Source organism: Phaethon lepturus, unplaced genomic scaffold, assembly GCF_000687285.1.
Source record: "Phaethon lepturus isolate BGI_N335 unplaced genomic scaffold, ASM68728v1 scaffold8604, whole genome shotgun sequence".
Lineage (NCBI taxonomy): Eukaryota > Metazoa > Chordata > Aves > Phaethontiformes > Phaethontidae > Phaethon > Phaethon lepturus.
Window position 1 is genome coordinate 39,058 of NW_010532631.1, and position 14,953 is coordinate 54,010.

At 38.7% G+C, this 14,953-nt stretch overlaps 1 protein-coding gene across 1 annotated transcript in view; it reads right to left on the reverse strand.

Moving 5' to 3' along the window:
• Window positions 1-403: 403 nt before the first annotated feature.
• The window catches only part of SYTL3 (synaptotagmin-like 3), a 28,980-nt gene continuing 14,430 nt past the window's right edge, over window positions 404-14,953 (reverse strand). Inside the window, exons 8-15 of the mRNA XM_010284899.1 lie at window positions 11,830-11,973; window positions 8,891-9,069; window positions 6,862-6,964; window positions 4,533-4,703; window positions 4,225-4,324; window positions 2,982-3,090; window positions 1,794-1,999; window positions 404-534 (exon numbers count right to left, since the gene is read on the reverse strand). Coding sequence (XP_010283201.1) covers window positions 404-534; window positions 1,794-1,999; window positions 2,982-3,090; window positions 4,225-4,324; window positions 4,533-4,703; window positions 6,862-6,964; window positions 8,891-9,069; window positions 11,830-11,973 — 1,143 coding nt within the window. The remainder of the gene's footprint in view (window positions 535-1,793; window positions 2,000-2,981; window positions 3,091-4,224; window positions 4,325-4,532; window positions 4,704-6,861; window positions 6,965-8,890; window positions 9,070-11,829; window positions 11,974-14,953) is intronic.

Sequence of the window (14,953 nt, forward strand, 5' to 3'; positions counted from 1 at the left end):
GTAACTTTAAGGTAACAGTTATTTTTCTCTAAGAATTATGCCTATCTGTGATTAAATAATTACAGTTCTGTTATGCCCAGAAATGGAAAACTGTGTATCATCTGGCTACTGTTGCCTTGTTAGCATAACACATTTCTAGCATAACACATTTCAAACTGAGTTTGTCACTCATGAAGAAGCAATAGTAACCTGAGACTCGAGCTAGAGGCACAGATAACAAAAACTTAGCTCTTGGAGAAATAAAACCTTCAGAATGTCACACACTTTCAAATGCATAACTCCATTCCCCAAAAGCTGGTGCAGCTACTGTCGCAGTGTAACTTTCCCCAGACCCAAAAGGTTTGTGCCCCTTGAACTTAAAACATCACGCATGGGGAAGGAAAAATTGTTTGGCAGTAATGTCTCATGATTTGAAGTTTTCCTTATTTGAATGCAGTACAAGAGTAAAGTCCATCCACATGTTTGGGCTGCAGAGCAATTCCTGCCACTGGAGCACTGACTGAGAAACCTGGTTTGTAGAGCCAAACGATTCTTCTGCAAAAAAGCAAAAGGAAAGGTCACAGAGTTACTTTTCACTTAGCCTTACCCAACTTCTGGCTCAACTGACTAGGTAACAACCAATCTGCTTCTCCCACTCCCAAGGCATTAATTGCAATAAATGGTAGTTATACTTTTGAAGTATTATTTACAACTTGTTAAATTAGGATCACTCTCTCAACCTGCAGCAAAGAAAAAGGTTTTGGTTGCATGACTAACAGCGGAGGCGCAAGTGTGCATACTAAAAGGAGCAGAATGGCAGTAAGGTTCCTGCTTCAGTTGATCTCCAGTGACTTTAATGCATTACTAGGTCTAGGGCTTGGATAGTCATCTTCACTCAGAAGCAGGCAGTCCCTGCTCTAGCAGAAAGGAAAATGCTGGGTAGGACAATCAAAAGAAGCTCATGAGGAAGCCTGCACAGCACTGAGTTATTAATAGTGATAATACTCCTCCAAAGTGCCTGTTGATACCATAAGGAAGCAACTAAGCCTCAATCTTTTTGAGCCTTCCATCTCAAATACTGAAACCAAAGCACGCACTTACTCTCTGCGAAGACAGGGGTGAGAGCCTCCATTCGGCAGTTGTCAAGTGACAGCAGCTTCCCTGCTCAGTGACCAGTTAAACAGGGCCTATTCAGCAAGCAGAGGGTTTCTCAGCCTTGAGAGAGGGCTCACTCTTATGTTAGAGCCCAAACCTCAGCCATGCAATAGCCCTGTCTGAGCAAATTTCACTTTCTGTTTCTCCCATTGATTTGATTGATTTGTGGATGTAAAATAAGCAGCACAAATATAAGCACAGTTGACATCTACTAGATCATTAGATCTTGTGCATCTCTTTCGATGAGATAGCTAGATAGTATTTAAAATTAGCCAATTCATATAAAACAGCTCAAGGAACGTATCTTAAAAAGTATATACAGAGCTCTAGGTGAGTTGACTCCACACAACTTTTCTGTGCTTGTCTTCTGCATGGCCAGGTTCTGACCCTGAAAGTTACCATGCTAACAAATGGCTTTCCTGAAAATTCTCACTGACAACCTTGAGCTGCCGCACAGACCTGAACTAAAACACATGCATCAGTTCTTGCAGGATCAAAGCCCAAGACTGCAAGTTGCTTAGGACAGCGGCTGGGGCTGTATGTGTAGGCACGTGACAGCAGGTAATAAATAGCACAGAGTAAATATTATTTAGAATGTAAACTAAATGAAATTTTTCCCAAATTACCTTCAATTTTTAAGCCATAAAGAACTAACTTACTTGCACCGAGCTTGGCTCCTCCTAGGAACAGATCACTTGAGCTGAAAGTTGACTGGTCCCAGACAGTCAGGTGTAGACATGATTGCTGTAGCTGAGCTGGGGTAATGCCATCAAAGACAAACAAGTGTTTCCACTGGGGACAGGCTTCTTTCTTGAGGACAGGAGACTTTTGCTTTACCTCTACTTGGTCTGGAAGGATAAGACAACTTCCCCAAAACAATGAGAGTTGTTTACCAAGGTTACTGATTTCTCAACCAGAAAATGGAACATCTGCAATAATCAACTACAGCCCTTTGGTTTGCCTTAAATATCCAAAAAGTTCATAGAAACATTAAGGTTGGAAAAGACCGCTAAGATCATCAAGTCCAACCAGCAACTCAACACCACCATGCCCGCTTTAGCTTACGTGCAAGGCAGAACATGGTGCTAGTGTGTTTACTATAAGGCTTGCTCCTTTTCCTATCTGCCTTCAGTGTGGGTGCAAGTAGGCTCTTCTGGTCTGCTTTTTGTCTGCTGTCACTGACTGCTGAGGGAGTCTTCACTCCCTGTTCTGTTATCCAATACTGCCTGAAACCTGGCTTTCAGTAGATAAAATGCCCACCCACTTCATTGAAGATAGATGCCCCAGCAGGTGAAATGGCTTTGTGAGATGTTGTAAGTGTACCCCAGTATCATACTTCCAATGGCATCTGATGCCTGACTAAGAAAGTAAAATGATCCCACATACAAGCTATCAGTGCACTGAAGAAAAATTAGTCCCTCCTCTTTTAAAATGTCTAGAATGGAGAAGATGAAAGTTTCCTTTTCAGTGTATCCAAAGCTGTATTTAATTCCACAAAGACACAGCTGAAAATAGGAATGAAAATACCCTCTTGATTTGCACTTTTTTTTCCCTCCTCCTAATATCTAAAAGCAGATACTTAAACTAGTGAACTCTAAATTCTAATGACATCAGTAAATTCTGAAGTTCTATTCCAGACCCAAAGAGCAGGTGAGACCTGCCACCACCCTGCTGAGTGCTGCTGTTGTGCGGACACGCAGATGTCACCATTACAAGGAAGTCTGATTAAGAGTGTGGACAGTGCCATTTTCACATGCCAGTCTGCTGATGAAAACATGTTAACATATACCTTTGCACAGAACATGTGTGACATATTTTCTGTTTGAAGTGTTACATCTCATACATACCCTTTAACAAATAAGTTTGTCATTCCAGCAGATCTCAGTACAGGCAAGTCCTTGGCCCCAAATATCATAACCTGAAGCTGGCAGTTGGGAACTCCTTGATCGTTTTTTCCTGAAACAGGAGCATTTATCACATGAAATAACCAGTTGGTTCAGCTGACAGCTTAGGGTGCTGCTATATGTAAGTAGGAACATGGCTAAGCAATACTACTGAGATAAAGGCTCCTAGCGCTGTATTAGGATGATTTGAAAGATTTTAACAATGTATGATTCATTTAAAAAAAGCAAGCAATGAGTAGCAGGTTGCTTTGTGATTCTGGTTCCAAACATAGAGCTTTCTGTTGTATTTGTGACAAGTAAACACAGAGCATTTCTCTGAAACAAAGCCAGAAGCAGGAGAAACAGCCAAACCCATGGTGTGACAGCTCCTCTGTTACAGCTCTAGTTACGTAGCAGAGACTCAACACACAGGCATGCATAAGGAGGAAAAATGTAAGAAAGCAAGCCAGTAACTTTGGAGTCATTTGGGAAAGAAAAGGGAACAAAATTAACCTAAGAGCTAATTAGATCTTCCTATTGGTCTCTGCCTGTTGCTATGGTCCTGAACATATTACTAGAGCTCTGAACCTCTATATACCTCACTATGATCTACGGAGGTAAGGAAAATGAGGTTGTCCTGTCCTTTCCCCCACAAGTTGTTTATTTTACTCCACCAGCAAGTGCTTTCTCTGAGACACTACAGCAATACTTACTACAAGTCTTTCATTACCAGAAACTGAATCCTGACTGTACATTTTGAACCTAACATCTTCCAAGTGAAAAAATCTCTCTAAAAAGAGACCACCAGAGGAAGCCAAGGGTGCTGGTCTGGTACCCTTGCAGCCATTTCCCTTCCACCTTCTCCCTAAATTGTCAGTCTCTACCTTGAGCAGTAAAACTGCTGCATCACCTCCAGAATAAGGTCTACTGGCAACACCATGACAGGCACAAGCTTGCCAAACAGCTGGATACATCATTCTGCTGCCATTTTAATGTGCAGCTTCTGTTGGCATTAAAAAGAACAAAAATATGAAGTTGGCCAATGTTTGGATTTTAAGTAATTTAAAATATAATACACCACAAACCGCTGTTTGCAGTAGCTGTTATAAACCCTGTACAGGAATATTATATAGGCACACTGTCAGTCCTTCATTGATCTTGATTCTTTTCTAGCTGAGGGATTCATGTATGCTAAAACATTTTATACCTTCAAACTGGAAATTTTTATACTGGGCTGGTACTGACAGTCTTGCAGACACGAGGAGTTCACCACTGTACTGGATAAGATCATCTTCAGGCTTTTCAAGCTGAAGAAAGGAACATACAGAAATCTGCATTACTGCAATCATTTTATTCCACATCATTATCACAACTTATTTATGTTTGCAACACATCTTACTAATGGACTGGATTGACAGCATTTTCCCCTCAATGACCTCAGAAGAGTGATCTTTTTCATAGCTTTCACTATATCCTGCTCTTAAGATATAACTAAGCACAAAAACTAAGAATCACCTTGGGTTTGAGCTGGTACCAGTTGAACAATTGCATCGAGCTATCTTCGAAATTCCATGCTGCCAGTGGAATCACCACTTCCCCCAAAAAGACCCTGTATTTGAGTACTCCTGCATGCCACACAGATATCTGAAGCTGCCGACTTGCCAGCTGTGGGTATTCAATCTTGTACTAGAAAGACAAACAGCATTTATTTACAAAGCAATACACAGGATGAATGCAGGCCCATGAGCATAACCTGCTCAAAGGAAGCCCAAATGCAGCACGGCTGAAGGCATCTGGAAGCAGACAGAACCCTGTTATCTGAATGTGCTTTGTAGTTTGCATATTACCCCACTACTTAAATGCTAAATAATGCTCATTCAAATATGAAACAACATTCCAGGAATACCTTGGCCTGCCTTGTTAAAGCTTTTGATTATTGATTCAGAACTTCAAATAATTCTTGACCATTTTTGCTGTGGGGTTTGTTTTTTTTTTTTAAATATATATATTTCCGTTTTACACTCCCAGCAGAATTTGGCTGCTCTGGCGTTCAAGATTAAGACACCTAACAAAGGTGCTAAAACTTCCATTCTGGTCAGTGGACATCTACTCCATGATATGTATCAACGTAGTTAGAGATCTTTGAGAGATTGTTGAGTATCTAATATACCCACATGAGACTAACAAATGTGATACCCAGCCTACAGGTGACCTGCACCCAGCTGGACTGAAAAATGGAGGCGATGACATGGACAAGGGCATCGCTATCCACATTTAGGCTGCTGAATCACAAGCTGGGTGTAGGCTCTGGGGCAAATCACCCTGAATCACCCCCAGTGATTCCCAAGAGCACTTACACACCTCTCACACATGCAGCTACTTAAATGCAGGTGCCTTAATTTGCAGCTGAATCCCACTGAGTTGGATCACAGTGTCATGATGTAGTTTACCTGCACTAGCGCTATGCTCTTTTGACCATTTCTGCTACTCTGGATGAACGAATAATTCAACTAATTTAAAAGATTTCTAACTAAACTACCTTTAGTGTTCATGCAGCCAGCTCAGGCATGGCTCTCACTCTCCCTTTATCAGTTCTGCATGACTCTAGCATTGAAAAGGGACTATAAAATTAGGACCAATTATTCTAACTTCAGGCTCTTTTTCTCCCAACTTAAACCCTACATACAGACTTTGGGATATATAAGAATTACATACACTACATAAATCTTTTGTTGTTGTTGTCAAATTTTAACAATGGTCTTTTCAAACTTTTTGCCTGTTTCACTCACTACGAATTATTGATGTTCATAAACACCGAGAGATGGAGGCAACACTGAAACTTTTGTGTAGTTCAAGGAGCAACAATACAAGTTTGTCCCTCCATTAACTTGGTTTCCTATCTCTTCCAAGACAACACGTTACTGAAGAACTCAACACCTTAGGTGCTGCTGCAGCTTGCTGAAGCACACAAGAAGAAGGGTTTGTCCAAAACTGGAGCTGGGAAGAACAAATTAATCTAACCCCTCCTAGCTGACAGTACTCCGCGTCAACTTCATGTTTCATTAAGTGCCTGTGTAGTGAGAATAATGGCTCCTACTTTCTACATGCAGTTCTTACAAGGATGCAAGAAGTAATATTGCAAGGCATTAAGGAATTAAAATCATAACTACTGTTCTCTGGTGGGATTATTAAAGTTTGAAATTAGACACTACAAAGAGAGGGCCTGGCACCTCTTGCATGGGGGAAAGGAAGCAGACGATGTTTTAGAGGTGGTGGAATTCAGTTTGCATTCAGCTAACTGCAGAGAGACACTCCCAGTGGCACTGACAAAAGGGGTATCAGTTGAAAGAGATACTTGTGTAAAATACTAACTAACTGCTCTGCAATACACCTAGTTCCTGAATGTACAAAAAAAGTGTCTACGGAAGACACTTTGCTTTTGCCACAGGGTAACTCAGAACAACACTGGAATTCATTAAAAGTGTTTTCATGGACAAAGGCAGACTCTTCTGATTGTTTGCAATTTACTATTTTAAGTCCAAAAGCATTTTCTCTTATTTGGACTTAAAAACAGAATTTTTTAAAGTATTCAAAAAACATGTAGATGTGGCACTTCAGGATATGGTTTAGTGGGCATGGTGGTGTTGGGTTGATGGTTGGACTTGATGATCTTAAAGGTCTTTTCCAACCTTGATGATTCTGTAACCCTGTTTAAAAATTAGTGTTGTCAGTGGCTCCAAGATTTGCCCCACCAGGAGGATTCTGAACTTGCAGGATTCTACATTACAAAAGGAGACATTACCATGGAAAAACGCACTTAGTGGCACACAATGGCAAATGGTACCTTCAAAGTCTCATCGAATTCTGGATCCACTGTGCTCTTTCTGACAGCTGTCTTCCGCTTACTCCGAGGAGATTTATCGGGAAGCAAATAAACCTTAACATACCTTGTAGACAGAGAGAAGGATATATGGAAAGTAGCCAGAATAAGAAGAAAAATTGATTAGATGAGAGGTGTTTTTTCTTAATTTTTCAACAATTTTATTGACTTTGTAATTTTCCAAGCAATAAAATGGCAAATTGTGATTTATAAACTTTCTCAATAAAAGCAGACAGACTATAAGGATCCCTGTATATCATTCAGCTAATGTGTTTCAATTCTATTCTAATTGGGAAAGGATTGGGATCTGAATAGGAATCTTTTCACACTCCTGGCCTCTGATAAAATAGCTACCAAGGAAGTCACCTTGTCAGCTGTAGTGACAGCATATTATGTGCTCAAAGAAAAATATCAACTCAATCTAATCTACTTTAGGACCATTGCTGCTTGTTCATGAAGAAAATCCTCTCACCTTTACACCACCAAGTACCATGCAGCGAAAAAAGGTATAATAATACAAATAATACATAATAATTCATAACTCTTACATATGCTAACAGTTATAATAGCCACTACAGTGAAAGCTATTGTCTAAAGTGCTCAAAATTGCCCTAACATTGATTCAAAGAAAACCAGTTAAAAAAAAAATTGTGAAGTTGAGTCACACCAATATCAAGCACCAATGACTCCTACCCAAAGTTTCTCGTGTGTAGGTCACATGAACATTGATACTGAAATATCCCCCTTAATATGAGTTCAGTAGGCTGTATGTGTGTTATGGTTTCAGAACTAAAGAGTATTAGCAATAGAGAGTGCTGGCTCACAGCTTGGCAGGGAAAGAAGTGATTGTTAACATAATACTAAATATTTTCAAACTGTATTTGTTGTATTTATTTCCGATATTATGATTTAAACTAATTTTAAAACAGCCTCTTGATGAACTTACTAGGTAAATAAAATCAGCGGTATCTGATATCATCTGTGCAGAACTTGCACATCTTCCCTGTTCTTTCCAAACTTACCCACAGGTAAGCACAGCACTTACACAGCACTTCTCACATTGCCTTTCAGGCTTCCTGCACCTGTTTGCCTGGCTTAATTACCTGGGGACTTAAAGAACCTTGACCAACTTCTGAAGCACTCCCAAAATGCCCTGCCTCATGAGCTGCTGTTCCAGCAAAGTTTCCTTCACCACCAAGCTCATCTTTATGAGCATCCTCTGCAAGATTTGCAAACCCCATATTCCTTCTGGGTGAAGGTGACTGCAACTCCACAATGCGAAGGTGCTCACTCGAGTGCTCAAACATGGCATGACAGCAGGGGCAAGAACAGGTAGTTAGGTATTCTGCCTGGTGAGTTTCTATGAATGGTTGCTGCATGGTCAGAGAGGATCATTTAGTAATAAAACAGACAAATCACCAAGGCTTAACTACCCAACCAAAAATTTCTGTTATATTTTATCCACAGAAGTAGGTATTTCTTGCTCTTACAGTAACACATAATTATTAAACAGCTTTAGATTTTAAAATGTGTTACAATATCCAAAATTTCTATTCTTGTTACAGAATATGGAAGCACAGATGTAGTATAGCAATCACCCAGTGACCCACAGTGAGTCAGAAGATGAATTAGGAACATGACATCTCATGTTTTATATTAATTTTGTGGGCACAACTTAAGAGCTAAAATCTGAACAGCTATTCTCAAGATCCAAAGGTGCTCATCAGCCATACAGCTACCCAACTGCCTGGTCACAGGCAAGGAAAGAGACAGTTACTAGCAGAAAGTGTCAGAATGGAACAAGGGCTGGTAGGAAACCCATTTGTTTTGCAGTGTGTATATGTAAAAAGGGCTGGTATATATGCTGGATGTTCTGAAAGTGCCAATATGGCACACCATCATATATCAATCAATTTCAATCACAACATACATAAGTATCTTAAAAACAGAATATTTTCCTTATTTTTTTTCTCCTTCTCTACAAAATACTTACGGGTTACACTTCTTCTTCTTCTCTTCTCCGTAAGCCAGGTTCTTGCATCCCTTGATGCAAATTTCTAAGATGCAAGCTTTGAATATGTATCTTATGGCAAATTCTATTTCTCCCGTGATGTTAGCCTTGCCAAAATTGCCAGACTCAGTGCAAGTGCTGTTAAGACTATACAAACTCTCCTAAGAAAAGACAAATGATTGGGAAAAGTAGCTTCAGATCAAACAGGACAAATACTTATTTCCCTCAAAGGTCAGTATCTATACAGTCATGACTGTAAAGCTACTGCAGATCACAAAGATTTAAGGTAACCTGTAGAAAACATTCTGTTGCTTCCATAACAGCCCTGAAAATTATTACTTTAATTGCAACTCTACTGCTTTGCCTTTTTCTCTTCAGTAAGCTTTCTAGGCTAAGAAAATGCTTTCTTAGAAATTGTCTACGGATAAAACTCCTAGGTGGCTTCCCAGGAGAAAAATGAGGTAAGTGTCTGAAAGGAAGTGAAAAAAACTCTGAAATCTAAGAACAAACAAAATGTCAAACTAGACTGCTTTTAATACATAGCCCATAGTACGGTACACTGCCGAGACATGAGGTTCTATCATGTATTAAAGGAAACAGAAGTAGCTTTGCACATCTAGTAAATATTCTACAAGATGCCCCAATTCCATATAAAAATTACATACTCCATAGTGCAGCAGACCATTCAGGAAAGATTAAAATACGAAGACATCCAGTTGTTGCATGCTGATGCACAAAGAAGGTGTTTCCTAGCTCGCCTCAGCCACTTTGCTCTCCTTTCATCTACTTTCACCTATGGGGCAAAAGTTTGGATGCTGTCCATCCACATCCATAAACAGCATTTGTGTCTAGCATTTACAGAGGCCATGAAACTGCAATGAAGGAAGAAACTATAACTCCTTCTGTGGCCCAGCACAGATATGTAACTTTATGGTGTTAGCTAGCCTTCACTGTAACAAATTATCAACACAATCAAGATAGCTTGGTCTCCGTTCATTTATAATGATATTCTTTAAGGTGAGCCCTAGAAACTTTTTACATAGCATATGTCATGAAGATACAATTGTGATTAATCTCACAGCAACATTGCCCTAGATTGCTAAGATATCTGTGTTAGATCACTCCTCCCTCTGAAAATAAACACCAACCCACACAGGACTCTGGTTAACCAAAGAGTTCTGCAGTGCACAACCCAGCACCTAAGAGTGCAGAGTAGTGTTTATAAGATCATATCTCTCTTCCATGCAGATGCTCTTCTTCATTTGTGCAGCTTGCCAAATATTCATGTGGCATATTCCTTAAAATTCACACTAACAGCTTAATTAAATTAAAGAAGGTATCTACTCTATCTTATAAGCTCTAAGTAACATACAAACTTGACAAAAGAAGGGTCAGAGTGCTTACTGAGGAAGTCACAAGAAGCATTAGGGCTGTTTTGACCTGATGCTTGTTGCATGTAATCTTACTCCCTCCACAAGACATGTATCAGTGTAATCAATCTCCCTTGCAGCTTTGTTCAGCTCTGCTCTTTCACTCACTAACATATTTTTATTCATCTGACCAGAAAACACTTATTTTCCACCAAAATCCTTCATGACAAAGGAATGCAAACAGATTTTTGAATTAGGTCATATGTCCTAAAAAAAGTTCAGCAATAGTCCCTAATATTTATTCCATAGAACCTCTTATTTATTTAGAGAGACCGGATAAGTGTTCTGATTAATGATGTTTGGACTGAATATCACTGTATGTGTCTCCCACCTGATCAAGAGTCACGTACATTCAATGTAGAAATCACTCATGCTTTTGGTTCAGTGAACAGGGATTTAGCAATGACTTCATGTACTGCAATCCTGTGGGCATGCCTGGAAGCAATGCCATCTGATATTTTGGAAGATACATTTTCACAGAGCAGTCATCAACAATCCAACATTTACCCATAAAGGGAATTTTAATGGAACTCAACCTTCCCCTTTAGAAGATAGTAGAAAATATTTCACTTTTAAGCCTGGGCTGTCTATAGCCCAGTTCAAATGGTTGTCGTTAGAATCACAAATGTCATCCAAAACTGTTATTTGTCAGTTTAGCACCTCAACCTCCACAGTGCAGTAAAACTATGACAGCATGCCAAGGTCCTTGTGTGTGTTTTTACTCCTCTGCAAAGTGAGTAGGCTGGCTTAATTTTGATTCCTTAAAAGTCATTTTAGTTCCCTGCTTAAAATATCAGTCATGGATTCTTTGGATACTTCACCCTGCTTAACCTCGTCACTAATATATAGATATTATCTTCCACAGTTAATCATAGAGACTTTAAAGCATGCGCTGAATTCATTTATAATGGCTTCCTTCTCTCTCATTTGCAGTATTCAAAATGCCATCCATCAGAGGATGATTCGATGCTAACTCCTAAACCTATGAATGGCTCCTCTGGCTTCCATCACTGTCAGCTTCCTCTTCATTCACATGACATTCTGACATTTGAATTTCCACTGACATTTCCATTACCACAGTTCTTGCAGAACAACAAAACCCTTTGGTTAAAGTTTTAAGAGAAAAAGCTAACTACTAGGTTAGAAAGACCATGTTCATGATACCAACCCTAATATAAAATGGGAAGAAAGTTAGTTGCATTTACAAAATTCAAAGGAAGAGGATCTATGAGTTATTCATTATTAATGGGTATATCCATCTATCAGTTATCCATTATTAATTTAATTTGGCTTATGGTGCAAAAAATTCACAGTGTTACTATGAGGACTGTGCCAAAGGCAGTCAGTCTTTGATCAGATACAAACTGAGGTAAAATTCTTCCTTCATTTTGTAATATAATCCAAAATACACCAACATTTTGCACAAGCTCTTAGCTTTTATGTCTGTCCCCATTAGACACCTGTTCTGTTATGCTTCACCCTTCAACTTACATGTTTTCTGCCATCACAGAAAACTGCATCACTTGTGGGACTGGTTGGTAGGTCGTCTTCCTCCTTGCAATTCCTTTTCGTCAGAATTTGACTGTCATTTTGGGCACCAGTGATGAGCTGTTGAAGATTGGGTGTACTTTTCACCTGTAAGAAATTCAGCAAGTAATGTTTTTTTTTATTTAAGAAAAATGCCCTGATTCCTTCAGCAACACTATCAGAAGAAAACTCAGTAAATAGCTACAATTCATTGATCAATGTCATGCAGGTAGCACACTTTCAAAGACATTGTACTAACTTAATTTAACCTATTTTAATTTTAATTTAAAATGAAATCCCAGCTAGTAGTACGTTCGTTACAGGCATAATTTTCTAAAATCAACATACCATCATCTAATCTAAGGATCGCTACCGCAGCAATTACTAACAACAGTCTACTAATAATGCACCAAAAGTAGCAATATACTAATAAAATGCCTTATTAGCCTTTAACAAAACAGTAATTTTTGCCAGAAAAAAAATTAATCTTGCCTCCAGGAAATTAAAAAAATTAAAAACTGTATTTTGTGATATGCATGACATGCCCATGTCTACCTACGCAAGAATGAATACAGGTTGAAAGAGACTTGAAAATAGAAACAGACTCACAAGTTCTTATTTAGATTTGATTATAGAAAAAGTTTACATTTCTGAGGTTTTCTTGAGTATGCTTTGACTGAGTCCATTCACCTTTCCAATCTTCCCGTGAAAACCCTGGTAATTTGTGGAAAATTTAAGGTATGTAGTAGCAAAACGCCCTGAAATTTACCTTCAGCCACTTCTGTTACCAATAAGAACAGTTAATACAATGAAGCACCAAAAGACTAATACAGATGGCTAGAAATATGCTGAAAATAAATTTTAGCTCATTCTGGCACACCACTACCCCTGGATGATACAATTTATGAAAAGTATGTTCACAGTTCAATGGGTAGGAAAAGAGTGAGGTAAGAAAATTTACAGGATTAAGATCTAAGAAAATAAAAATTGTATAACAGGGATTACCTGAAAGACTAGAAAGAATACAGTGTGACCGAATCAACAAAAGGATTTGGACTAATTTGCATAGAAGAAACAGATAACATATATTTAACAGATCTGGGAACCCCTCCTGCACCATCAGCAGAAAGCACTAAAGAATGAGGACAACAGAGGAGGTGATATATTGAGATTACATCTGAAAAAACAGGATGTGCAAAATCCAAACCAGTAAGCTGTTATTATAACACGCAGAAATTGTTATGTGTAATAACTGCCCTACCTTCAGAATAGGTGTTAAGAATTCATTAAGTTCCCTTGTCAGAAGGAAACAGACAGAAAACACATTCAGAATACAGTCTCAAAAAAGCCCCAAAACTAAAACATCATATTTCTCAGCAGAGAAATTGTTTTCTGCTTTATGAAAAGCTGAAACACCACCAATTTCACTCGCTAACCAAAACAACCAACTACACACTGAATTTTAGCTACTACTTGGATCAGAACAAATTCTCTATTGTGTTAAACAGAATATAAGTGACTGATGAGGCAACATAACTACCAGTGCTAAACTTAGCATCGGGTCACATAAGCAAGACTCCCACCTAGCCCAGCTCTGCAGCAGCATGCATCCGCTGTCACAGGAGGAGTAACCCACAGCTACCTACGCACTACAAACAGCTTCCAAAGCTTGCGCCTGTCTGCTTATTCTCCCAGTGAGGCAGGTATAATTGCAGTTCCTCTAATGAACTTAGAGATTCTAGTGCTGTGAGGCCCTAGAAAACACTACTCAATTAACTTCCTAAATCCAGATGTTACACTGGTTGGTAGTTCTTGCCATTGGATTGTTTTTTCACTATTATTGAAGTTAAATATAATCCCTTTCAACTTTAATCTGAAGGAATCAAGCCCAGAGCATATCACACATTTGGAAAACTTACTTATACACATCTTGCTCCTGAGACTGAAGTGGTGCTCCAGTCTTATACCCTGCACATTCAAAATGGCAGAGTTAACAGCTATTACTTCCCAGTCATTCCCAGGAGAAAAATGCACACTTTCTGGTGGAAAAAAAAAAAACTGTTTCAATTCATTCTCTGAAAATGAAAGTTCTTTTTGGGGTGGAAATCATGACAAGTAAGATTTCTACACCATATTTTGTTATAAATTTGAGTAATTAGTTGTTTTGCAAGTGTAATTTAAAACGTGTTCTGTCCCTAAACTTAAGGCATAGTTCTAGTAAGGATCCTTTAATAAGGGTCTACCCTTATTAAATGAAAACAAAGATGGAAAAGAAAAAAAAAAGGAAGAATAATGCAATACTGCCATTGACAGTGATTTAAAATAATTTTTAAAATCACAGTAAAGATACAAAAAGCCATCATGTAAGTGCAGGGACAGCTGAGTAAAATTCCTTTCAATATTAAAAAACCTGAATGGCAAAGACAACATTCACAAGAAAAAAAGATCAACAGTAATTCTAGCAAAACTAAAATTCTAGCCTAAATATAGTCTAGCTGGTTTGGATGAAACAAAAGCTCCCTGACTTCATAGAAATAGAGCTCTGACACACAAACAACATTGAAATCTCTTTCAAAAGCTGTAATGCAAAGGGTAGACATAAATTAAGTCCTAATCTTTAAATGGGCAATTAAAACCCCACACAAATAATTTGGAATAGCCTAATAATTTGGAATCTCCTAATAATACATTTCACAAGCCAAGGAATCCATATCCATCTTTTAAACATGACAGGCTGTGTGTGATCAGCATGCAACAAAGCATAGTTAAAGTTCATATTATCTCCAACTCTGATGTTTTTTGATGCATTAAGAGCACTGCTCTGCCAGCAGAATAGGTAAAGTAACACTGAAATGTGGTTTGTCACAATGAAAGCAGGACTCAGGTAGTTAATAAGGGTTGCCAATTTTATTTACAATACAATTGCATACAAAAATACCAGAATTAGTTTCACCGAGTGCACAGGCCTTGCTGGGCCAATTCAAACCATAAGTCCATGCGGTCTGACATCCTGTCTTTTCCATTTATCAACACCTAACACTTCAGAGGAAAGTGAAAAGTGTGCACCAAGGGACCTGTGAGTAATATT